This window comes from Lithobates pipiens, unplaced genomic scaffold (assembly GCF_037356315.1).
Source record: "Lithobates pipiens isolate NorthernLeopardFrog02 unplaced genomic scaffold, aLitPip1_a1.2 Scaffold_16, whole genome shotgun sequence".
NCBI classification, from domain to species: Eukaryota; Metazoa; Chordata; class Amphibia; order Anura; family Ranidae; genus Lithobates; species Lithobates pipiens.
Window position 1 is genome coordinate 291,228,299 of NW_027507748.1, and position 26,553 is coordinate 291,254,851.

Sequence of the window (26,553 nt, forward strand, 5' to 3'; positions counted from 1 at the left end):
TGGTAAAAAAAATCGCAATAAGCGATTATTGATTGGTTTGCGCAAAAGTTATAGCGTTTACAAAATAGGGATAGTTTTATAGCATTTTTATTAATAATGTTTTATTATTTTTTTTTTTTACTAGTAATGGCGGCGATCAGCGATTTTTTATTGGGACTGCGACATTGTGGGGGACCCATCGGACATTTTTGACACATTTTTGGGACCATTATCATTTATACAGTAATCACTGCTATATAAATGCAGTGATTCCTGTGTAAATGACACTGGCAGTGAAGGGGTTAACCAGTGGGTGGCAGTGTAGGGGTTAAGTGTTCCTAGGGGTGTGTTACTAACTGTGGGGGGGTCGGGCTTTCATTTAGTGAACACTGATCTCTGCTCCAATCACATGGAGCAGAGATCAGCGTCACTAGTTGCTAGGCAGAATGGAGAAATGCTGTTTACAACGGCATTTCTTCATTTGGCCGCTCCGTGAGACGACCGCGGGTATGCCCGCGGCGATCGAGTCCGCGGGTCCCGCGACCGGACTCACGGGGGTCCCTACCAATGCGGGAGCGCGCCGCCGGCGGCGCGCTCCCGATGGCAGGGCGGCAAATTTAAAGGGACGTACATGTACGCCCATTTGCCTGCCCGTGCCATTCTGTCGACGTACATCGGTGTGCGCTGGTCGGCAAGTGGTTAATGTCACTTTAAAGATTGGTAAACTGAAATATATATTACTATATTACTTTTGGGACGACATTTACTGCGCCGCGTACTTTTAGTGCAGCAGGGCAGTTATTTGACACAGCGAGAGCCAAATAGAGGGTCTGGCGGACCTGATGTTCAACGACACCCGTCAATCTCTCCCGAGAGAGGCAGAACAGCGGTCTGCCTATGTAAACAAGGCAGATCGCCGTTCTGTCAGAGGGGAAGTGGAGATATTGTGTTTCTGATAAGCAGAAACGCAGATCTCTCTCTTTCCCCAGTCAAAACATCCCCCACACAGTTAGCAAGCACTCCCCAGATGCACATTTAACCATTTGATTGCCCCTGATGTTAACCCCTTCCCTGCCAGTGTCATTAGTACTGTATTGGTGTCACTGGTCCCCAAAAAGTGTCACTTAGTGTGAAATTTGTCTGCCTCAATGTCGCATTCCTGCTAAAAATCTCTGATTGGTGCCATTACTAGTAAAAATAAAAATGCCATACAAAGGTTTCACCCCCCCGTCGCAGTCCTGCTAAAAATCTCTGATTGGTGCCATTACTAGTAAAAAATAAAAATGCCATACAAATATCCCATAGTTTGTAGACATGATAGCTTTTACGAAACCAATCAATATATGCTTATTGGGATTTTTTTTTACCAAAAACATGTAGCAGAATACATATTGGCCTAAATTGATGAAGAAATTTAGATTTTTTTTTACTTTTTTTTATTGTTTATGTTTTATAGCAGAAAGTAAAAAATATTGTTTTTTTTTTTTTCAAAAATTGTTGCTCTTTTTTTGTTTATAGCGCAAAAAATAAAAACTGCATAGGTGATCAAATACCACAAAAAAGAAAGCTCTATCTGTGTGGGGAAAAAAGGACATAAATTTTTTTTGGGTACAGTGTTGCATGAACGCGCAATTACCAGTTAAAGTAGCGCAGTGCCAAATTGCAAAAAATGCTCTGGTAAAGAAGGGGGTAAAACTGGTTAATACTGACTTAATGGTGTCATAAACAGATCTTGCACAATTCAGAAGCCAGATCGATAATGTATTTGCATGTTAATAGCAAGAAATTGATATGTGATACAAATCATTACTAAAGTATTTACTTTTTTTTTAATTGTACTAACTGCAAAAATAGATTTAGACTGTAATCAATGCACATTAATTGTCAGAAAGAAAAACTTTTTGGGCAGTTTTAGCAGCTTTCAGTAATCCAGCTGTTAGTAAAAGGAAGGATTTTTTTTTTCTCTTTTCAGCTTTTCATGTTCTTGTCAAAAATGAAGGCACTAAGACCATGTAGAAAGTGGCAGCTTAAAATCAGTGCACTGGCTATAACTGAATGCATGTGTCTTCCTCTTACTATCTGTGTGTCTGTATCACAGCAGCAGGTGGTAGTATGCTGCTGCAACCCTTTGCAAAGGTAGCTCAGCCTATCCTCACCCATTGCAGAGGCACTTTTTTTTAAGGGGGAGTTTCAGCAAAGCCTGGGATCTGCTACCTCTCAAGTCAATTCAGGAATTCATCAAACTTTACTCTGTCCAGCAAGGCACGGAGAAGCAACTCAGACCATCCTTTCCTCTCCTCTTCATCACAAGCTCCGCAAGGCAGATTTCCTCAGCATCATCCTCCTGAACCTCTGGGTTTCCCTTCTGCGTCAGCCAGCTAAGTTCTCTTCACTTTAAGAATTTTTTGCATCATTTAGAACTTTGCATTCTTTTTTGCTATATGTGAACTGTCTTACCACTGCAGTACCATTTCCCAGATTTACCTGACTACTATATTTCTTTGATGCATAGTTGCAAAAAAAAAGGAAAGTAAAAAAAAAATTATACGTTTTTAAGAAAAAATATGTAAAGGAATAAAGATTTGGGTGATATTTTTTTTTTGATTTTTTTTTTTTTTTTTAGAAAGCAAAGTTTTTGAAATAATTTCATGGAGTAAATCACTTACCTGCATGATACTCTGGATTACTAAGTGACCTAGACTCCTTTCTGCAAAGCAAGTTGGGGAGACATAGCAATTATGCTGGGTTTAACTCACCCCGGACAGAACCTTAGGAGTCACACTAAATCTTCCTTAACTTCCAACTTAAAGCATTGCCATAGGACTGTGGCTTCATCAGAAAATGTCCAAACAAACTATAGGATGTATGTTGCATATCTTCTCATTCTGCTCATTCTGACCCCAAGAGTGGACTCTTCCTGGTGGTAAGTCATCTGCCTATTGCCTATCTGCATCTGTCATTTACCCAATGTATTTAAACAGTTAAAAGGCATGCAAGAAGAAGAGATTCCTTCTCTTTCGTTGTTTTTTTAAATACCTCGAAGGGATTAGATTTAAAAGATTACAGTTTTTCTTTTTTCAGTTTCCCCTGAATAAACTTTCTCCTTAGATTTGCCACAGTTTAAATGCTGTACCTGCAATCAATCTCTTATACTCAGCAATCCCGGCACATTGACAAGCAAGCCTTTGTAGTTTTAGAAAATTATCACATTGTTTTATTTTCACAGATGTCCTACACCAAGTACAATTACTACAGAGAGTCGGATGCTGCTTTCTATCATCCACTCTAGCAAATAACTGCGCTGAGATCACAGAAATGTGGCCAGGGAGATATTGTGTGGTGTGAAGGCTTTGCAAGTATATTTTGGCTGTAACAATGATGTGGTGTAGATATTTGGTAAGGCAGCTGTTTGTTTTAAAGTTGATCTACTGGCATTCTTCAACAACGTGTGACTTGTAATAAGGTATTCAAGACATGCTGTAAAGGAGTTAAACTGATACACTGCAATTTGTATATTGAACCCACTGATCTGCGGGCAAGATAAAAGCTAGACAATAAGGTTGACCCCTCAGGGCTTAGCAAATTCCTTAAGTCCAGACATTAAAATATTCATGCTACATTCTGAACATAGCTGATTCGCATGGCCATTTCTGGCACAGTCATGGCGTAAGACGTGAACTTGCAAAATAAGTATGTTTTAATTTGTACGAATAGTATTTTCCGAGAGATTTTACCTGTTGAATTGAATACAAATGACATCAACCCTCAACTTTGCAGAATACACCAGCCTAATTTGTACATTGCCCACTTCTTTCTAACATTTATTTTTCATCTAGTTATCATCTCGTTGTGTGTGTGTGTTTAACGTATTTTCTTAATATTTTTTGGGTTCTTATGTTATAGGTTAATTACTAAAGTATTTATATACTTTTTACTTTTTTTTATTGGTGAATTTGTAAAAGAAGTAGTTTATTCTGGTTTAGCAAACCAGTGTTGAAACATCCAATCAAGTGGAGAGGAATTTCTTATCTATTACATTCCCTGCATGTGATTGGCTGTTTGAAATAAATCAATATATGATCAATGGCAGTATAAAAAAAAAAGCCTTTATACATAATTTCTTCATTTCGCTAGAGCTGCTATTCAATGATGATTGTAAGTTAATGTGTGAGCAATGGTGGCCATGCACACTTTGATTTAACTATCCAACTGATGTGTGATCCCATCAAAATCGGAAATTGATCAAATAGGCGTAACTTTCCTTTCTTTTTTTTTTTTATTCTTTATTTCCAAAAAAGTGTTTTTTCATTATACAGCATTTTCATTGGTGGGAGCCACATTGCCCCCCCCCCCCCCAGCAAATTCAACATTAAAAAAATAAACATATACTTTCCTACCTTAACCCTATCCCCTACATCCCTCCCTCCTCCCTTCCTCTCCCTCCCATCTGGCGTAACTTCCTTTTCAATCAGGTTCGATCAAAGGTTTGATCAACCAGGACAAAAAATGATCAATAATGCTGCATCAACAGCAGCATTAAGATGCTTTATTCTTGAATTTCAGGCATATTTTGATTGATCAGGTTATCAGACTATCAATTACATTGATAAATACAACCGTAATTTAGCAATATAATCAATAACTATGAATCTTCCTATCATTTGAAATCTACACGTTTGTCAAATCAATTGAAGGGATTGTCGACTATAGATTGATTATTCCTATCAGAAGAGATTGATCGGAAATTAAATCAATCATTCATCAAAGTGTGTATGGCCACCTTAAATGTGTTTATGTGTGTACTTATAAAAAGACCATCTTCATAATTTCTATGTCCATAACACAAGCTTGTAATTTCTGCTTTTTATTGTTTCCGTCATGCTTATTGAAAAAACAAGCTGGTGATTTTTTTTTTTTTCTTGCTGAAGATCCGAAAATATTTAAAAAGTCAGCAGTAAGAATAAAAGTAAACATGTAGCCTAAAACATTCAGATGACTTGAGTCACAGCGAGTCAGATGTAGGCAGCTGTAAATCAGAGCAGAAGAAGAGACTACAGGTCAGAGAAAAAGCTACTTTAGTCAGCAACACAAAAATATATTGTGCATTCATTTTTTGGGGTGAAAATATATGATGTTCCTTTTAAAGTTCATTGCATTGGTTGATTAAATATTTTGTAAATGAAGATAAATCATAAGCTGTAAAGATTACTACTCTGTATTGCACCAGCATCTTCTGCAGCTCTTTATATTATATACCTGTCCAAGATCTAAAAAACACACAAAAAAAAAAAAAAAACAATAAGAATGTACAGAGTTTACAATTAGAGTAAAACAATACGAAACATGTTAGGCAGGCACATGTTCAATAGAAGAAAATTGGTTGTCAATTATTATGTAACAATTGCATCAGTCATTTGCTTAAACTCTTGATCCTCCCTAAATCATTCCTGCTAAAAAGACAAAGAAAAAGTTAGTAAGGAACAACTTTCCCTTAAAACTGATATACACAAATTTGTCAAAAATATATCATTTTTTTTGTAGAAGCAGGGATGATGCTTTAAATGTGTTTAATAAAAAATGTTAAAAAGATTATGTCAGATTTTACATAATGCAAACTTTAAAAAAGTCTAATGTATTGTTTTTCTTTATTAGACTCTAGATGAACAATCCACATATTTAATATTAGAGGTCATAAAATATAATACCAGAATACTGCTGGAGACTCTTAGCCAAGAGCTTATACAAATCCTAGTCTGCCCTGTGCTGCACAATCCACTGTATGAATGTTTAGCTGCTATTGTGTATGCGCAGCTAATAATAACATATATTAATTGACATCAGATAAGAATGTTCCTCCATTTTTTTTTATAAAAACCTTGTACATGACTTTGGCATTCTCAGTTAACAATTTGAACATCAAGGTGTGGAGAAAACGTTTTAATATAACACATGGTTTGGTTAGGTAATTGCTACTAGGAAAATATACCTTCTTATTCTTAAATATTGTGTGTTTTGTTAACTTTCAGCAAAAACCACATCTAAATGGTATTATTACTGTTATAGGAAATATCATTAGAGAAAGAATGGAGAGTACTAAGATATAGCAAAAAACGAGCAAGCATTTCATAACTATACAGGGAACAGTAAAAGGACGTCAGACCCAAATGGTTAACTTACTGATTTTACAATATCTATGAGCTATTTAATAATAGAATTGCAGCAAATAGAGCTTGCTTTTCATTGCTATAACTGAACTGAAAGCTGATTCATCCCTATGGGTTACTACACTAAACATCACCCAGGCTCCTGGAACTAACTTATTGGATCATTTTTCTTCATATTTACGTTTTGAGATGTTTGTCAGCATTAACGTATTTAAAAGATTTTTAATCCATCATGGTAAATATCCAAATATATAGTCATTGCCCAAACAATTCCTATACTACATGTGGAGACATTGTATCGTGCAGGCAAGAAGATAAAGTCATACTTGTCTAGTGACACCATCAATCATAGGGGGAGATTTACTAAAACTGGAGCCCTCAGAATCTGACGCAGCTGTGCATGGTAGCCAATCAGCTTCTAACTTCAGCTTGTTCCAACAAGCTTTGACAATAAAACCTGGAAGATGATTGGTTTCTATGCAGAGCTGCACCAGATTTTGCTCTCTCCTGTTTTAGTAAATCAACCCCATAGTGTCACTGAACTGTGAATTTGGCTAATGCCAGTACGGCCATTAAATAGTTGTCTTAACTGAATGGCTTAGAACCAAATGAAACAATTTTAAACTGGGGGTTGCATGTGCCCCTTGAAATCAAGTCTAGTGAAAATTGCAATTACTTTGCCTTCTTGTGAAATAACACTAGAAAGAGGTGTTTCAACATGTTCCAACAAGATTTGTTGAAATCTACAAACTTTTATTACTAAAGATAGGCATCAAATGGTATGCTATGGAAATCAGCTATGGAAATCAGGTTCCTTAGTCTGCTCCACGTAGCATGTTGTGAGATACACCATGATATGTCAGGAAAAAAACTATCATGGCTATTGGTTAGCATTTATTGTGGCCTAATAATCCACAACTGGTGATCTTCCAAGTACAAGAATACAGTATTACTGATTTGCCAATTCAGTGTTCCTCCAGATAAGGAAATCATTGGAATCACTTTTGACCATTTACCAGGACCTTGTTCAACCCCCCACAAATTTGCATAGAAATGAATAGACATGCAAGAGCAGGGCAGAATCTTGGCCACTAGCAAGAGGAGTTGAATGTCACATATTTTGGTGCAGTTAAATATGTTTGAAACTGCCCATAAAAAGCTGTGCCATTGTGGTCATTGGCACTGTGGTCAAGTTTTCTCCTGGCAGATCCAGGACTCTTACTGGCTATAATGGCACAGATCTCGTACATTCTTTGTGTAGTTTTACATGCCTCTATCTGAGCCAAAAAAAAGTGTGAATAACAGTTTTCTTTAAATGAGTTTCCTGTATTTTTTTATTTTACAAAGTTGTCAAGAAATGTATAAAATTTGGAAAACGCTAAACTGCATTGGCATGCAAATATAACAAAAATATTTTTCCTGAGCAAATAAAATGATGGAAATTAGCATTACATTTGTTGTCCAAGGAACTTAAAGGGTAAAAATTGCAATTAAAAAGAAAAATAATATAGCCCATACAATTGTGACACAAGTCATATTGTAATTGTATGTTATTAAAACTGACCTTTCCTTTTCAGTCTGCAGCTCAGTAATTTTTGGTAAAATGAAATACAATATGGCTACCTGGACATGTTCTGTACACAGAATACATCAGAAGCATAATTTCTTGCTTGTGTGATTGGTTCACTGATTTTCCCAGACATCTTGCACTAAGACAAAAGGCAGATTTCAGGCACCCCCTTCAACAAAAATGTAATTGTTGGTGAGATATTCTCAATAGGAAATCACATCTAAAGGGATGCAGGCCCAGCAGTTTTCCTCATTAGAGCCCTGCCGGTACAGCAACTGGTTGATAATTACGAAAGCACTCCCATTAGATTCACTTTTCACATGAACACAGACTAACAAACAGTGATTTCTTCAGAATAACAAAAGGTAGGACTCCGCAACACTGTTTGTTCAAATCCTTGCAATGTACATAGATCACCCAGAGGGGAATGTTTTTTTCTCAACAAAAGTTGTGCCCTGTACACAGGGTCGGACTTTCAGACGGAAAATGTGAGATCGGCTCTTGTTGTTGGAAAATCCGATCATGTGTGGACTCCATCTGACTTTTTCCGTCGGAATTTTCGATTTATGTCCAAACAAGAATAAGAACAAGAATTTATGTCCAAACAAGAAGGCTCGCTGCTCTACATGAGGTTTTAAAAGCCTGATGATCTGGACAGGTGCCCGCCTCGGCTCGCCTCCACATATAGTCAACAGAAGAAATGGCCGCACTCTGTACACGATCAAAATTCTTTTATTGAGAACATCCCAAAGTGTTGACAGAAAGCTGGTTGATGCATTTCACACACTCCAAGTTTGCTCAGTCATTACACAGGAAAAGCAGCATAGATTTCCTTATAAAGCCCCACCTAGTTGTATAACAGGTGACACTAATCATTAAATCGCATGCTTCCTGTTATATCAAACACATAGAAACGAAGAAAGCAGAAAAACCTACAGCAACCCATAGCAACGCACACACATATAAATATGTGTCGCATCGCATATGGATTAATGTAGAGTAGAACAATCGTATAATGTGAAAAGACATTACTAAAAATGTGTACGTATATTATTAAATAAAGATAAACATGCTCAAGAACACACACCATAAAACCATTGTAATCACCATATTAGACTAAATGTTCTGAATAAAATAATTTTGATCGAGTACAGAGTGCGGCCATTTCTTCTTTTCGTATTATGTCCAGTATGTTTTGAATGCACTCATTAGCTAAATATACAGATATACCCCACTTTTAAGTACACAATGGGGTTTATTTACTAAAGCTGGAAAGTGCAAAATCAGGCTCACTTCTGCATAGAAACCAATGAGCTTCTAACCTCAACTTGTTCAATTAACCTTTGGTAATAAAACCTGGAAGCTCATTGGTTTCTATGCAGAAGTGAGCCTGATTTTGCACTTTCCAGCTTTAGTAAATAAACCCCATTGTGTACTTAAAAGTGGGGTATGCCTGTATAGGCATTTTTGTTGACAGGTTTAGGTCTAATTATATCTCTTCCATAATTGAAATATTGATTGGCAGGAAAAAAAGGAACACGATTCATATAAAATGATTTCTGGTTTAATTATGCTATTAATATTACAATAATGTGATGTAGTTCTCCAAACCATATAGGGGATTTGCCACTTTTGATGACCAAAACACATTAGCCAGACTCTTTGGCAACTTTTTTTTAATAGATTACCACCCTTGCATGACTGTATTCTGCATTTTTGACAACTCATTCATATGTTAACATATGATATGACATAGCTATACTTTACACTTGGGATTTTATTATAAACTGATAAAAGTTAGTGAGGAAGAAAACCTTTTCATAAAAGTATTATTTACCTTGTACTAACATGTACACAGAAGGTATGTAAAAGTGAATAACCTTTGAAGCTTTATTCCCCTCAGTTTATTTGGATGTAAGCTTATGAATGCTGCTGGTTTTCTTTGTTACTTACTTATTATAATAAGATATGGGCTTAAGGTTCAAGTTAAATATGAGTATGATCCAAGCCCAGCGTGTTTGCAGTTTGGCGAATGGGTAAACAAACTGGCAAGAGTTCGACAGTTTGCCCATCCAATCCTCCAGATGATGTTTTCCAGCTGCTAAATGACATGACAGATCCCCAACACCACTAAAAAACAGCATCAGGGATTCTGAGGGACATCACTGACAGTACAGAGATAAGGTTAACATTTTAAAATCCCTCCCACAGTCCTTTCCATTGATGTGTCCTCTAGTTCTCATTCAAATGTGCTTTTTAATAAAGATATATATTGCTCATATTTCTGGTTTATAGGTAATATTAATGTATGATAGGGCGATCAGTTGGCAATGTATGTGTTATGCCACGTACACACGAGCGGACTATATACAATTCGATCGTGTGTGGGCTCCAGTGGACTTTTTCTTCCCAAAAGTCTGGCAGACTTAGAAATAAGACTTGCTTCAAAATTGCAGCCAAATTCTGCTTTTAGCGGACAATCCGTTCGTCTGTGTGCTAGTCCAGCGGACTAAAACTGACGCTACTGCAGCTATTGGCTACTGGTTATGAACTTCCTTATTCTACGTCATCACGTTCGAATCCACTGGACTTTTGGAGTGATCATGTGTGGCCAAGTTCCTTCGCTTGAAAGTCTGGCAGACCTCAGCTACAAAGTCAGTCGGATTGTCCGCCGGACAGTCCGATCGTGTGTACGTGGCATAAAGCTAGCAATACACATTAATATTACATTTTGATTGTTGTCTATATACTGGACACATTTCTCTCGCATAGGACCAAGGAAGTGATATTTAAGTCTGAAAATCAAAATGCCTCACCAAAGTGTATAATATATTACTCATTTGAAATACAACCTGATTTTGGATGCTACCACTTTGGTGTGGTGCTTCAATTTTCAGACTTAGTTTGAGGTTACTGTTCCAGTTCCTCGGATCATGAGAGTAGCCCACTTATTACCTAGACACCCCATTGGAATATCACTAACACATTTTTGTTAATCGTACTAAAGTAGAGCTACTTAAGGCTCCAGCACCATCAATCTATCACTTCAAGCATGTGACCAGGGCCTGGGGGCATTTGTCCTTTGGGCCAGTACAAATAATGTATGTTGGTCTGGTGGTCTTAAGTGAACATTCTCTTCCATTCAGACCTCAATCAGTAGGGCTCTGGATCGGATCGGATTCTTAAACTGGCCATACATGACTTTTTTTTTTCCAACCAGCAGGTTAAAAAAATAAATAAAAATTATCCGGTTCCCTAAACCACACATTCAATGCAAATGGGAGAATCCTTCCACTGCACCGATCAATTTGAAAAATCCGACAGTCTGGCTGTACACCAGTCAGTCGCTATGTCGACTTGTGTAGAACCAGTTGCATGTCCAACTTTATTCAGGCCTTCAATCAAAGCACCCGGTAGAGATAAGTCTTGAAGAGATTTCCCTTTACTGCCTGCCACCCTGTGAGTATGACAGAAATTGAGGAGAATCTATTTGACATGAATATAGCTCACAGCTTGAGAAAGTTTGCACTAGAGTTTAAAGGCTTAAAGGATAAGTTCAACTTTAAAGGCCAATCAGCGGGACCGGCTCGATGTCCACCGGCCGCCCCCGTTTGTTGCCCACAGACACAGAATGGGGATCTGCCTAAGTAAACAAGGCAGATCTCTACTCTGACAGGGGATGAAACAGAGATCTTGTCTTTCTACTATGCAGGAAGATGGATCTATGTGTTATCCCAGGCAGCCCAACCCCCATACAGTTAGTAAACACACTGAGGGAGCACAGTTAAAAAAAAGTATCAAAAATGTCAGTTAGGTATCAAATCTGTCCGCCACAATGTAGCTGTCCCGCTAAAAATCACTGATCAACGCCATTACTAGGAAAAAAAATGCAATAAACCTATCCCCTATTTTGTAGACACTATAACGATAAACCAATCATTATACGTTTATTGGGGGTTTTTTTACCAAAAATATGTAGCAGAATACATATTGGCCTAAACTGATGAAGAAATTAGATTTTTTACATTTTTCTATTGGGAATGTTTTATAGCAGAAAATAAAAAATATTGGGGTTTTTTTGCAAAATAGTCGCTATATTTTTTTGTTTATAGCGCAAAAAATATAAACCACAGAGGTGATCAACTACCACCAAAAGAAAGCTCTATGTGTAGGGAAAAAAAATACATACATTTTATTTGGGTACAGCATCGCATGCTCGCACAATTGACAGTTAAAATAACGTAGTTCTGTATCGCTAAAAATGGCCTGGTCATTGAGGGGTAAATCAATCCGGTCCTTAAGTGGTTAAAGTGAATCTGTTAGGTGTGAGACAAGACTAGCATTGTAGAGCAGGCTGAGCCGCTGCAACCGCCTTCTTTCACTTTTTAAAGTTTCTGCTACCATTGCTGCTTGCTATGGGGGCGCTCGGCAGGGTCCAAGAGCGCCAGTGGGGACCCGAGAAGAGGAGGATCCGGGCTGCTTTGTGCAAAACCACTGCACAGAGCGGGTAAATATAACATAAAAAAACAGCAAGCCTTTAATATCACTTTAAGGCTGAATTCATGCCTTTGCATTGCAGTAAAGTAGGTTTTTTTATGAATGCATTGTAAGTTATGGTGCGTTACCTTGTAAAAATAATACAGCTGTGTTTTTGTATGCCTTTTGGCAGGAGAACATGAGCATTAGGAGACGTGTGTTAACACACACATAGGTGTGAATGGGTCTTAAATATTTCGCTATTTTAAAAGAACATCCAATCTAATCCATAGTACCCGCATACAGGCTGTTTTTGGGTTAGACCAGTTCATACTGCCCTTTGCATTTGTTTGTAGTACACATTTATTGTAACTCACACTAAAATACAGACGATTTCATGTTTATCACCTTTGGTGGAGCAGCTAAGACACTCTAATGCCCCGTACACACGAGCGGACTTTTCAACATCCAAAGTCCGTCAGACCGAGTCCGTCAGACTATCCGATCGTGCGTGGGCTGCAACGGACTTTAGCTTCGCAAAAGTCTGACGGACTTTAGAAATGAAGCATGCTTCAAATTTTCCCGATGGAACTCCGCCGGACCCGGTCCCCTTTGAAAACTCCGCTCGTGTGTATGCTACTCCGACGGACTAAAACCGACGCTAGGGCAGCTATTGGCTACTGGCTATGAACTTCCTTATTCGAGTCGGGTCGTACGTCATCACGTTCGAATCCGTCGGAGTTTAGTGTGATCGTGTGTGGCCAAGTCCGTTCGGCCGAAAAGTCTGTCAGAACTCCGTCGGAACTCCGGCGGAACTCCTTTGGAAGTCTGTCGGACATAAGTCCTCTCGTGTGTACGGGGCATTAGAAAAAACATTTCTGTACTTACCCTTTTTAACTACAGCATGCAGTGACAGCACAATTTACAAAGAACAGAATGGAAGAATAGAAATGCCTTCCCATTGTATCCAAGAAACAGAGCTGCGTAGTTAAATATTAGACATGCTTAAAGTTGTTGTAACCCTAAAAAAAAAAAAAAAAAAAATCCTGTTCCTTTTAAAGAGGGTTATACAGCATCGTACTTGTGTAGTGTCATTTGTCCCTCTTTATGCTGTAAAATACCTGGTTGATCCTGCCTGGTCCTATGTACCCCTTAGTGTGCTGACCATGGTAATTATGGTTGCTGATCCATGATACCATGGTCAGTTTATGTGCCTCTATCAGTCCACAGTCTCTCCCTCTCCACCTCCCTTCCTGCCTGTCAGCTCAGAAATCTATGTCAGCCACCCCCCCCCCCCTCCCCTATCACCGGTATGGCTGTAATATCACTAATCTAAAATCCTGGAATCCCCTCTGTTACAGAAAGGTACACTGCAGTATCTGTGTTTTAAAAAATATGCAGTGAAATATCTTATTTTAGAGCTCCACTGTGCGATTACGTCGGCTCCCGTCTGACGTCAATAGGGAATCTCAGCCCCCTCTACTGTAGTCCTCAGATCGGGGAAGCTGAGCACCGGGAGGTCATGTGAGCGCACAGTGGCGCTCTGAAATAAGTATTTTGCGACATCATATAAAAAAACACAGATACTGCACAGTATATATTTCTGTAACAGGGGATTCCAGGATTTGTAAATAGTGACTTTACAATCACTTTAAAGAGGATCTTCACTTCTACAAAAATAAAAGTCAGAAGCTAAAAATGCACACTTACCAGTCTATTAGATCCAGAGCTGTCTTACTAGCACCCAAAATCTTCACCGCTCATTAGGCTCCCACACTGCCATCTTAGATTTGGGAGCCAGTTCTCACTTCCTGATGATTCACAGCCAACTCCCTATTAAATGTGCTACATGTGTAATTGAGAGAGGGGACTGTTTGAAGAAGGCTATGGGATCATTTTGACTGACCCAATAACAAAAATGTAATATATTGCAGTGTACCAGTTCTTGCATGTGAAGGCTACATTAGTGTTCTTCAGGCTTTTGTTATTTTTTTATTTTTTGTTTGGTTGGTGATCCTGTCAATAACACATTTATGTGCTAGGGTGACAATGCTTATTTACTGTGCTTTATGTATTGAGAAGAAGCATTGTTACCATGGGACAGGAAGTTTATTGGAACTACGTAACCCTCCTTCCCACATCCTCTTTTTCATAACAAAGGGGGTGGGTGTGTGATTATATGTCAGTATTACATTGTATATCCCTGTATGTTACGGTTGTTCAGGTGCTTATCTAATAGTTTTTTTGAAACTATCGATGTTCCCCGCCGAGACCACCGCCTGTGGAGAGGGATTCCACATCCTTGCCGTTTTTACAGTAAAGAACCCTCTACATAGTTTAAGGTTAAACCTCTTTTCTTCTAATTTTAATGAGTGGCTTATTAAACTCTCTTCCACAGAAAAAGTTTTATACCTATTGTGGGGTCACCAGTACGGTATTTGTACATTGAAATCACATGCCCTCTCGAGCATCTCTTCTCTAGAGAGAATAAGTTCAGTGCTCGCAACCATTCCTCATAACTAATATCCTCCAGACCCTTTATTAACTTTGCCCTTCTTTGTACTCGCTCCATTATCCAGCACATCCTTCCGGAGGACTGGTGCCCAGAACTGGACAGCATACTCTAGGTGCGGCCGGACCAGAGACTTGTAGAGCGGGAGAATTATCGTTTTATCTCTGGAGTTGATCCCCTTTTTAATGCATGCCAATATTCTGTTTGCTTTGTTAGCAGCAGCTTGGCATTGCATGCTATTACTGAGCCTATCATCTTCTTCTTCATCTGAGGTCCTTTTCCATCCTAGATTCCCCCAGAGGTTCTCCCCCCAGTGTATAGATTGCATTCATATTTTTGCCACCCAAATGCATTATTTTACATTTTTCTACATTGAACCTCATTTGCCATGTAGTTGCCCACGCCATTAATTTGTTCATATCTTTTTTGCAAGGTTTCCACATCCTGCGGAGAAGTTATTGCCCTGCTTAGCTTAGTATCATCTGCAAATACAGAGATTGAACTGTTTACCCCATCCTCCATGTTGTTTATGAACAAATTAAATAGAATTGGTCCCAGCACAGAACCCTGGGGACCCCACTACCCACCTCTGACCATTCTGAGTACTCTCCATTTATCATTACCCTCTGAGCTCGCCCTTGTAGCCAGTTTTCAATCCATGTACTCACCCTATGATCCATGCCACAGGTTACAGAACAATAAGTATACACGTATAGCCAGTAATATAGTACTATATCACTTTTGGGCTTCCCTGCCCGAGGCTCAATTCACACCTGAGCGTATCAATTTACTGGCATTTTTCTGGCTTTTTTTAAAGCTTTTTTGCAGCTTTTTACAAGCTTTTTTTGAAGCGTAAGTCTATGGGGCCAAAAACACTTGTAATCTGCCAAAAGGAAGCTCATGTATTTTTTGAACTTCAGGAGTTTTGCTTTTTAGGCAAAAGAATGCTCAGCTGTGAACAGGGAACATTGAAATGAATGGGATTTGGCTTGTTGAGTGTGTTAGTGCTACAAGCTTAAGCAGAAAATCGCTCAGGTGTGAATGGAGTCTTATTGTTACCAATCTGCACCATGCATTAGAAATGGAGAAATTAATGTTCAGGTGCAAATAGCTACATATATACAACTCTTGTGAAACCACTTATTAACCCTATCCTATTGCAAACTGTTGCTTATAAAATGGGGATTCTTCGCTGGTAACTATGTTTACCTACTGGTGCTGTCCACCCTCCTAAACTATATATCCTGTATATATATATATATATATATATATATATATATATATATATATATATATATATAACAAAATTATTCCAATGGTATATTTAACAGATGTAAAGAAAGCCTATAAAAGATGAAGGTTAGGTTTACATACTCTTTAATTAAAACTTCCTGCAGTGGAGGACTGGTCATTTACACAGGCAGGAGCTGATGTTTGAATACTTCCACATGTGCTTGATTGCAGAGGTATTTTTTATGAATTACATTGAGCGTTTGTTGTGTGGATATGCAAACATTGCCTAATGAAAATCTTTTTTGATCTTGCCTTTATAAAATATTATGGTTATTACCTGTTGTAAATGATTGGATAATTTAAGAAAACCAAACTATTCCACCAACAGTTACAATTATTTCTTTATTAAAACACTCAGCTGCTTTAAGACTCTAATATACAAGTAACTTACCACAATTAAAAAAAATAAAAAAAATCTCTACTAGGCTTAATTTTCCAATTTCGCTTTGCATTTATCAGGTGTAAAAGTTTCAAACATGCAAAACATGTATCTTGTTTTCGTTTTCCCTTGTTTCGGTGAAGTGTTTGAAAATTTGCTTTCCAAAATCTGTAGAGATCTTAGCCATCAATCTTTGTGAGATGTAGTAGTCCTTCTAATGCAATGGGCCGTATTTACTAATGGCAGGAAAAACTAGGCTGAGTCACCTAACCTGGTTTGCTTGTAATCACAGCACATTATGCTGCACATCCAGAGAATATATAAGGGTGAATGCAAACTGATTGGGAGGATACACCTAAAAACTGCATTTGCAGGGCAATGTATTTCTGACAAATGTCTGCAGAAAGTAGCATGCATGACATATAAGGTTAGAGTTCCATTATACTATGTCTGTTGCGTTAATACAAAGGAGTTGGGTGTAAATACCTTATCTATCCATGCAGAATATAATGCATGTAGAACCAGTTTCTTTAGAGCACATTAACCACTTCAGATCCGCGCTATTGCCAAATGACGGCATTAGCGCGGACCTACATTTCCAGGACTACGTCTATTGACGTCGTCCTGGTTACCAGCGGCCTGCGCGCCCCCTGAGGGGCGCGCGCGGCGCGCTCTGTGATCGGCGAGTCCGTGAGACTCGCCTGATTACCGATCCGTGTAAGGGGTCGATCCCGACCCCTTATCACGTGATCAGCTGTCAGCCAATGACAGCTGATCATGTGATAGAACGGAGCCGGTAATCGGCTATTATTCCTCCTCGCGCTGACAGCGCGAGGAGAGAAAAAAAAAGCCGATCACCGGCGGCCGTGATCGGGACATCAGTCCCGATCACGGCCATCAATACAAGGGACCACCTGCCACCTGCCTGTGCCCACCTGCCTCCCGCAGTGCCATCCTGAAGTAAAATAAAAGAAAAAGTAAGTGCCCCCCGTCAGTGCCCCCTGTCAGTGCCCATAGTGCCCACAGTGCCACCCACAGTGCCACCCACAGTGCCACCCACAGTGCCACCCCACAGTGCCACCCACAGTGCCACCCAATCTGCCTCAAAGGTGCTGCACCCCAGTGCCGCCCATCAGTGCCCAGCAGTGCCGCCCATCAGTGCCCAGCAGTGCCGCCCATCAGTGCCCAGCAGTGCCACCTATCAGAGCCACCTATCAGTGCCACCTATCAGTGCCCATCAGTCCCATCTATCTGTGGTACCTATCAGTGCCCATCCGTGCCACCCATCCGTGCCACTTATCCGTGCCACCCATCCGTGCCATCTTATCTGTGCCCATCTTTGCCCATCAGTGCCGCCTTATCTGTGCCCATCGGTGCCGCCTTATCTGTGCCTATTAGTGCCGCCTTAACTATGCCTATCAGTGCCCACCAGTGCAGCCCATCAGTGCCCACCAATGCAGCCCATCAGTGCCCACCAATGCAGCCCATCAGTGCCCACCAATGCAGCCTATCAGTGCCGCCTAATCAGCGCACTTCAATGAAGGAGAAAAATGACCCGTTTGCAAAATTTTATAACAAACTATTAAAACATGATTTTTTTTTTTTTTTTTTTGCATCTTTTTTTGTTTGTTTAGCAAAAAATAAATCTCCGAGCTGTAACTAAATACCACCAAAAGAAAGCTCTATTTGTGGGAAAAAAATGATAAAAATTTCATTTGGGTACAGTGTTGTATGCCCGCGCAATTGTCACTCAAAGTGCATCAGCGCTGAAAGCTGAAAATTGGTCTGGGACTGAGGGGGGTTTAAGTGCCCAGTAAGCAAGTGGTTAAGGCTGAATATGTAAATCTTTACAAAAAATGCATACATGTTGTCTGAGCTTATTAGCATGCAATGCCTGCTCTGGCCACTATCTTTGCCAATTGCATTAAAGAGGAAGTAAAGGCACTTAAAAAAAAAAATGCAACCTGCAAGGCAAAAGCATAATGAGATAGTATGCATAGCATACTAGCTCATTATTATTATTATTCAGGATTTATATAGCGCCAACAGTTTGCGCAGCGCTTTTATGAATAACTTACCTGAGAACGAAGCCCCCGAATCGGTCCTCCGTCTTCATGTTTGCCGCTGCCATGTATCCCAGAGTGACTTCCGGGTCTCGCTGCTCCAGCGATGTGATTCACCGGATCCGCGATGACATCAATCCCGTGCATGCGCACAGGAGCCGACACGAGCGGCATATCGCCGTGACCTGCGGCCTGCATGCGCCGTAGACAGCGGTGGCAGTCTTTTTGTAAATATCTCCTAAACTGTATAGGTTTAGGAGATATTTCTTGGACCTACAGGTAAGCCTTAATCTAGGCTTACCTGTAGGTCAAAGTGGTTTGTAAGGGTTTACAACCACTTTAAAGCATATCTAAACCTAATAACAAAAATTTAATATTTTGCTGTTTAGCAGTCCTTAAATGTGGGGCTGTATTAGTTTTCCTTTTTAGGGCATTTCTTATATACTTTCACCTGGTGATCCTGGAAGTAACACACTTCCTGTACAAGAGTAATCTGTCTGTCTGTCTATTTAGCTATCTAGCTATCTATCCATCTAATGGTATAATTTGTACCTATCCTGCGAAGAGCTAACAACACTGCTTGAAATAACCCAGCAATATACTGTATGTGTATATATATATATATATATATATATATATATATATATATATATATATACTGGCCACTTTATTAGGTACACCTTGCTAGTAACAGGTTTCATTCTTTGTGGCATAGATTCAACAAGATGTTGGAAACATTCTTCAGAGATTTTGGTCCATACTGACATGATAGCATCATGCAGTTACTGCAGATTCCAAAGGTGCTCTATTGGATTGAGATCTGGTGACTGTGGAGGCCATTGGAGTACAGTGATCTCATTTTCATGTTCAAGAAAGCAGTGGTGAGATGATTTGATCTGTGTGACATGGTGCATTATCCTGCTGGAAGGAGCCATCAGAAGATGGGTACACAGTAGTCATAAAGGGATTGGACATTGTCAGCAACAATACTCAGGTAGGCCGTGGCATTTAAACAATGCCCAATTGGTACTAGGGGGCCTAAAGTGTGCCAAGAAAATATCCCCCACACCATTACACCATCACCACCAGCCTGAAATGTTGATACAAGGCAGGATGGATCCATGCTTTCATGTTGTTTATGCCAAATTCTGACCCTACCATCTCAATGAATACCAGCTAAACCTGAGACTCATCAGACCAGGTAACTGGACAATCTTCTGTTGTCCAATTTCGGTGAGCCTGTGCGAATTGTAGCCTCAGTTTCCTGTTCTTAGCTGACAGAAGTGGTACCCAGTGTGGTTTTCTGTTGCTGTAGCCCATCTGCTTCAAGGTGCGATGTGTTGTGCATTCAGAGATCGTATTCACATTACCTTGGCTGTAACAAGTGGTTATTTGAGTTACTGTTGCCTTTCTTTCATCTGGAACCCATTTCATCTGCCCATTCTCCTCTGACCTCTGACATTAACAAGGCATTTTCCTCCACACAACTGCCGATCACTGCATATTTTATCTTTTTCCTACCATTCTCTTTAAATGTAAGTTTTTTTCCTTAAACTTCCCTCCTAAAAGTTTTTTCCCTTAAAATTCCCTCCTAAACTTGGGGTGCGTGTTATACGCCAGCACATGTTATACGCCAATAAATATGGTAATGCATAGAAGTTATGGCCTGAAAGTGACTCAAGCCCAGGGGCCCCCACCACCCTAAGACCTGCACTGGTGACAGGCATTTTACAGTGCAGTAAAAAGTAGATCTCTACACATTAATCATTAAATGTGTTAAGAGAAACTGGTAATAGCAACATTCTATCCCACATCCTCCAGTTCAGTGTACTTACATATTAGGATATGCTAACTGCAAACATGCTTATTCAAGAAAAATAGGGTTTGGAACTTTAAATGAGGTAGCTATAGCATGGCTAAATGATGAGTCAATGCAACAAGCCATGTTTTATTCATTAACCCCCTAGCGGTAATCCCGAGTCTGGCTCGGGTTGGGATTTTAATTACAGGAGCGGTAACCCCGAGCCAGACTCGGGATCGCTTCGCTCGATGCAGGGGAGGACACAGGGAGAGTTACTCACCTTGTCCCCTGGATCCAGCGATGTCCACCGCGCTGTGTGATCGAGCCGTCCTGCGCTCGATTCACAGTGCCGAATGCCGCCGAGCTCCGTTCCCTGCGACGTTACGGCACACGGGAGCGGAGAACGGCGGCAAATTCAAAAAAGTAAAAGTACACAAAACACACACAGCACTGTAATCTTACAGATTACAGTGCTGTATTAAAAAATACACACCCCCTTTGTCCCTAGTGGTCTGTGCAGTGCCCTGCATGCACTTTTATATTATAAATACTGTTTTTTTCTGCCTGAAATTTGGAGATTGTCCATAGCAACCAAAAAGTGTCCCTTTTTCGGTGTTTTAGGATTTGATTACAATATTGAATATTTTTTATTATTCTTTATTATATTATAAACTTTATCATACCCGGGATGTCTGCTAGACTCTGGTTTGAACAGATTTAAGAGCGTTATTCCTAAGAATTACAGGACTATAAAATAAAACGCCAGATTTCCATGCAAAATAATTGTACCGCTTTCAGCACCTTATTCCAGACTGAATCATACCACCAGGGAGGTTAAAAAACATGACATGGCAATATGAATCCATATACAGTAAATAAGCATAACAATCACATATTATTGACCAGATATTCATAAAAACAATCATAGGAACTTGGAGATGACATACTGAGGTATTGCACAATTGTCCAAAGTAAATAATCACTTGAAAAGCAGCATGGTGGGGTAGCTTGGGAGTGGATGAAATAAAACCATTGAGAATGGTGCATCAAAATTGGCCAGACACATGTTTCGTGGTTTCCTACCACATCATAAGAGGAGAGTGCACCAATGTCTGTAAAAAAGCATAAATAAATGATATGGTCCAAAGTTACACCAAAACACAAGGGAGACTATATATGTAAAGGAGGGGAGAAATAAACTCATCCCACTAAGTACTTACATGTCAATTAAGTCTAGAACATGTGAACATGAAAACTGGTGGCGGCTTGAAATGTTCATTCCGGAAACTGAAGAAGGGGCCCGCCGGAGAGCCGGGCGCACATAATGATTCCCAGAGAAAAGAAAACAAGTGGTCAAAAAGAAAACCGTTTGGGCTCCAATGCTGTAAAAGTGAATAAATCAGGTAGACTATGAGTTATACTGTATGAAGATGTATTATATTATTAAAAAGGGTAACCCTTACAGCTTTAGGTAATCACCTGGCTGGGCTTTCTGCCTATGCTTTTCAGTGTTTGATTGAAGACAGCATTGAATGTCTTCATCATTTTTGATTGGTGCACTCGCCCCTGATGATGTGGTAGGAAACCACAAAACGTGCACCGGGCCAATTTTGTTGCACCATTTTCTTTTTAGATGGTTTTATTTCATCCACTCCCAAGCTACCCCACCATGCTGCTTTTCAAGCGATTTTTTATGGAAAATTGTCCGATACCTCAATATGTTATCTCCAAGTTGCTGTAAATGAGTTCATGAATATCTGGTCAATAATATGTGATTGTTATGCTTATTTACTATGTATTTACTCATATTGCCATGTCATGTTTTTTAATGAATAAAACATGTCTTGTTACATTGACTCATCTTTTAGCCATGCTAGATCTACCTCATTTAAAGTCCTAAACCCTCTTTTTCTTGCATATAGATAGGGATGGAGCTGTGTGATCCCACACACCTCATTTAAAATACCAAAACCCGCCTTATTTTTGTTGCAAACATACTTACTCATCAAGAGAGAGCACACAGAGACTAGGTCACACCTAAGGCTGTTTGTCACCCTGAAGATGCCCCATTTGCAGACAAAATGTGTTGGAAGGGGTCAGGGGCCTATGACATCATCACTCCCACTTGTGTACAACGGCAAGGTAAATTTATGCCTTTATATAACTTGTGATGGTTGTGAGTTTAATATATATGCAATAAAACTGTTTTAGCGATATAACTCTATGGTCCTTTGTTGTTTTCTTCCCACTATCTCTGAGGAGAGCTGCTGATCCTTGGTACTCACTAAAGATTTGGATGTGACCTAAAAGTGACAGTGTACCCTGGATTAACTTTGTTTGGGTGTCCAAACGCTATTGATCTCTTTTGTTTAGAGATCATTGAGGTCGGGTAAGGAGGGGGCATTTTCGGTTGGGAAGTGGCCCGGGAACACTGCATGTTGGATTCCTGCACCTAATATATATGTGGATGTTTTCTTGGTCTCTGTAGCCCTAATTTGGACACTGGGAGTGTTAATGTTTTTTCTCTTTTTCGTCGTTCGTTGGTTTATGGTTTTGTGTTGAGGTTTTGATAATTTTTTAATTAATTTCTCACTTTTATGTATTTGTATGTAGCACTTAATTAATTATTATTTTATTTATGTAGAATTTTTTTCCTTTTTAAGACTATAAGTCACACCTAAAGTTGTGCCACAGCTAGGACATTTGATAGTAGTCTGTGGTTGATACAGTACACAGGGGCCTGGAAAGCACAATCACAATATTAAACATAGTGCCTGAAGGTCATATTCTAGGCCAGGGGCCTCAAGCTGACGTCCTTCCAGCTGTTGCGATACTACAAGTCCCATGAGGCATTGCAAGGCCGACAGGAATAAGCATGACTCCGACAGGCAGAGGCATGATGGGACTTGTAGTTTCATAACAGCTGGAGGGCCACCGTTTTGAGACCCCTGTTCTAGGCTCATTTGACACTATCTAGAGGTTCACTCACAAGGAAAGTATTCAGAGACTGGTCACCAGAGGTTGTGTTATTGCTATGAACCTGGGGAACACTCTGCAGTTAACTAGTATAGTACAAAAGTGGGGAAGATGCCACAATGCAGAACTCATTGCTCAAGGGTAACATACCTTGATATTATGACCACATTCAGAGGCTACATACAATGGTAAACATCAGAAACTGAGTTACACTACAGACTGTATGACTGATCTGAACCTGGGCTATACATCTGGTCTGAAACTGGAAAGTGCTCTATGACTAACTGACACAGTACAGAGGCTATCTGGATCACTGCCGTTTAGAGACCAGAACAAGCAGCATAATATCTTGACTGAAGAGAAAAAAATTGTATAAATATATTGAGAGAAGAGTGATCTGGCCAGTAGGAGAGAGAGGAGTTTATGATCTGAACTGCTTTTTGACCTTCTTAGTATTAAGAGGTCAGCATATTCTGGTGAACGATCCATTCTTATGGGCACCAACAGTGGAGTACAAGCTTTCTTTTCTGCACTAATGCACATATAGCACCTGTATTTTGGACTATATTTCTTTTGAACGCACATTTATTAAATGTATCTAATTCTATGGACTTGTGACTGTATTTGCATAACTTATTAGGTTTATACTGAATGCTTATGGCACAAACACAGGGTGGCACTTCCAGCACTTTATCAAGTTTTTTTTTTTTTTTTTTTGCTCAGGAATATTATAATATCTTTTTTAGTTGTATTTATTGCACAGTGCACTTTAGAGTGTACATAGAGTTTTTCATATAATACATTTAACACATTAGCGCTGCTTTATCTATCTTTGCTAGTTTCAAAAAAAGAAGCGTTGATATGTAAGCTAAAGTCCCAGCGAACAGCTACTTACAGTTGAAATAACCATCTTAAAGCAGAACTAAACCCACCGATTTAACTTTTTCCCAAAACAGTTACATTTGAGACAGCTCTCAATTGAACTCTCAAGCCAACAAATGGCTGGTGTCAGAGCAGATCACATGTGCAGCGCTATGGCAATTTAAAGCATTTGTTACCCCAACACTTTATACTCCTGATATGTACCTGCTGTACCATGTACTTGTATGAGAAAGTTTCCTGGTCTCTTTCTGTTCCTGCCAGTCCCTCTGCTTCCCTAACAAAAACTGACCACGCTAAGCAGGAGAACACACCATGATCAGTTCTCTAGCAACTCGGTGTGCTCTCCTCCAATGATCAGACTTGTCCTGATATGCTCCTGCTGCACAACCATTCCATACCTCCCAACTTTCTGAAATGGGAATGAGGGACACCTATAAGCAAAAGAATGTAGGCATAGAACACGCCCCCTTAAAAGAGAATTATAGAGAGGAAAAAAAGGTATTTCTAGCGTTTTTTTTTTGTTATCTATACAACAATGTTTTGCCTTTTATTTCTATTTTAAACTGAAAGGGTTGTTTTAAAAGGTGATTATTTACAATCACTTTAAGAACAAACAGAGGCTAAGATGGCAGCTACCATGGTTGTAAAGGTTTAAAGGTTTTAGTTCAGCTTTAACTGCCAAAGGACTTTCCATTCTTTTCAGCCAAGTAGCCAGACAGCAAGGTCATAAAAATGATGACTTCACTTTTCTTCTCACATTTAGCAGCAATCTTGGTTAGTGACCTACAACACCGCCTGTTAATTGGATTGTGAAGAAGCATCAGCACATTGTTGAGGACATCAGTCTGCCTACTCTGCTCTCTCCTTCCATGAGCAAGCATTGACTGCACTGTGAAATACAGTAGAATCTGATTAATTCAGGGATCTGGATCTGCCTCTCCCAGTTTATGTCATATGGTGCAGGGGATATTAGGAAACTGATACTAAAGACAGATTTAAGTATATAATATATATTTACTTATTACTAATGAATAAATAGCTGGAAAATCCAAGTAAGTACTTCATTTGTCTTGATATATTTCTTATATAATCCATTGAAGATCAGGACTCAGAGAAGGAAAGGCAGAGCTCCAAGCCAATGGGATTCTGCTGTAATCCACATATGCTTACAATAAGAAGAGAACAAGGTGAACCAAGGGATGACTTTGTCAGTGTTATACTTTCCTTTCATTGCCTAGCTTCATTGGCCATCAGTAGACTGGAGCTTTTTTGTGTGGTGTGGCTTTTATGCTATCAGCACATAGCAGGCATATTTATGTGTCTTCCTCAATATAGGGATCCCAACTGTCAGTACTGGATTGGGTAAGCATAACAAAATTCTAGTTTGCATTGAAGTAAACCTATGTATAGGCAGGTGCAGTCTATTTTCTCCACTGCAGGTAGCGATCATCTATAGCAGCAATGCAGGTGAAGAAGGGAGTCAAGAGAAGCCTCGTTCCTCTATGATCTACTCAGTCACAGAGAGGGAGCATCCGATTGGATGCTAGCATCCCTTTTGAATTTGGTGGTCTTCTTGGGTCAGGCAGACTCTATTTAAGACCCTGGCTCCTGGGTTTGGCACGCATTTTGCATGTGGATACAGTAGGGGCAGGTCCCCTGTCTGTCAGGGACAGTGCTTAGCATTAGGAAGTTCCAGAGGAGTAAGGAAAGTGCAGGGATATACCTTCCTTCCTAGAAACCTCCCCACTTGGGTAGGGACCAGCCAGGCTGCATTCTGCCCCCCCCCACACTACTCACAATTTAAGACCCTGGCTCCCAGGTTTGGTGCGCATTTCGTGTGTGAATAGAGTGACCTTGTCTGTCAGGGACAGTGCTCAGCATCAGAGAGGGGTTCCAGAGGTGCAGGGAAAGTGCAGGGACATGCTTTCCTTCCTGGAAGCCTCCCCATTTGGGTACAGACCAGCCAAGTCGCTTTCTGCTCCACGAGACAGATGCTGTTGGTACACCTGAAACCTACTGCTACTACTCATCGGTGCACATCCTGTGAGTGTGCCTGGTCTGATGGTCTTCTTGCCAGGCTTGTTGTGCATTACTGAACTACTCAATTACTTCAGTACAGTTCGGTTTTCTGCAACTGGGCTCTGAGTGTTCATTGCTGCCACACCATGCTGCACCTGCCCACTTGCGCTCTTCCCATGTATGTCAAAACACTGGTTCATTTTAATGTACCCAGCAAGGAATATGTACCTTTCCTTTACTCCCCTGCTACTCCAGCTGGACCACTGGGAGCAAAGAAAATATCAAATACTTTCGGATATAGAGTAGTTTGAGACTACCTCTCTTTCTTCTCACTGTTCAGCCTCCAAGAACAAGGAAATTAGTATTTCTGTAAGCTTCTAGTCTACGTGAGGGCAACTGCGGCCTTCCAACTGTTGTGGAGCTACATGTTCCATGAGGC

General features: G+C 39.9%; 1 protein-coding gene across 1 annotated transcript in view; it reads left to right on the plus strand.

The window, feature by feature from the left end:
- The first annotated feature begins 2,071 nt into the window (after positions 1-2,071).
- The window catches only part of WNT2B (Wnt family member 2B), a 151,808-nt gene continuing 127,326 nt past the window's right edge, over positions 2,072-26,553 (plus strand). Inside the window, exon 1 of the mRNA XM_077481539.1 lies at positions 2,072-2,902. Within this exon, the coding sequence (XP_077337665.1) occupies positions 2,718-2,902 (185 nt within the window). The 5' untranslated portion in view covers positions 2,072-2,717. The remainder of the gene's footprint in view (positions 2,903-26,553) is intronic.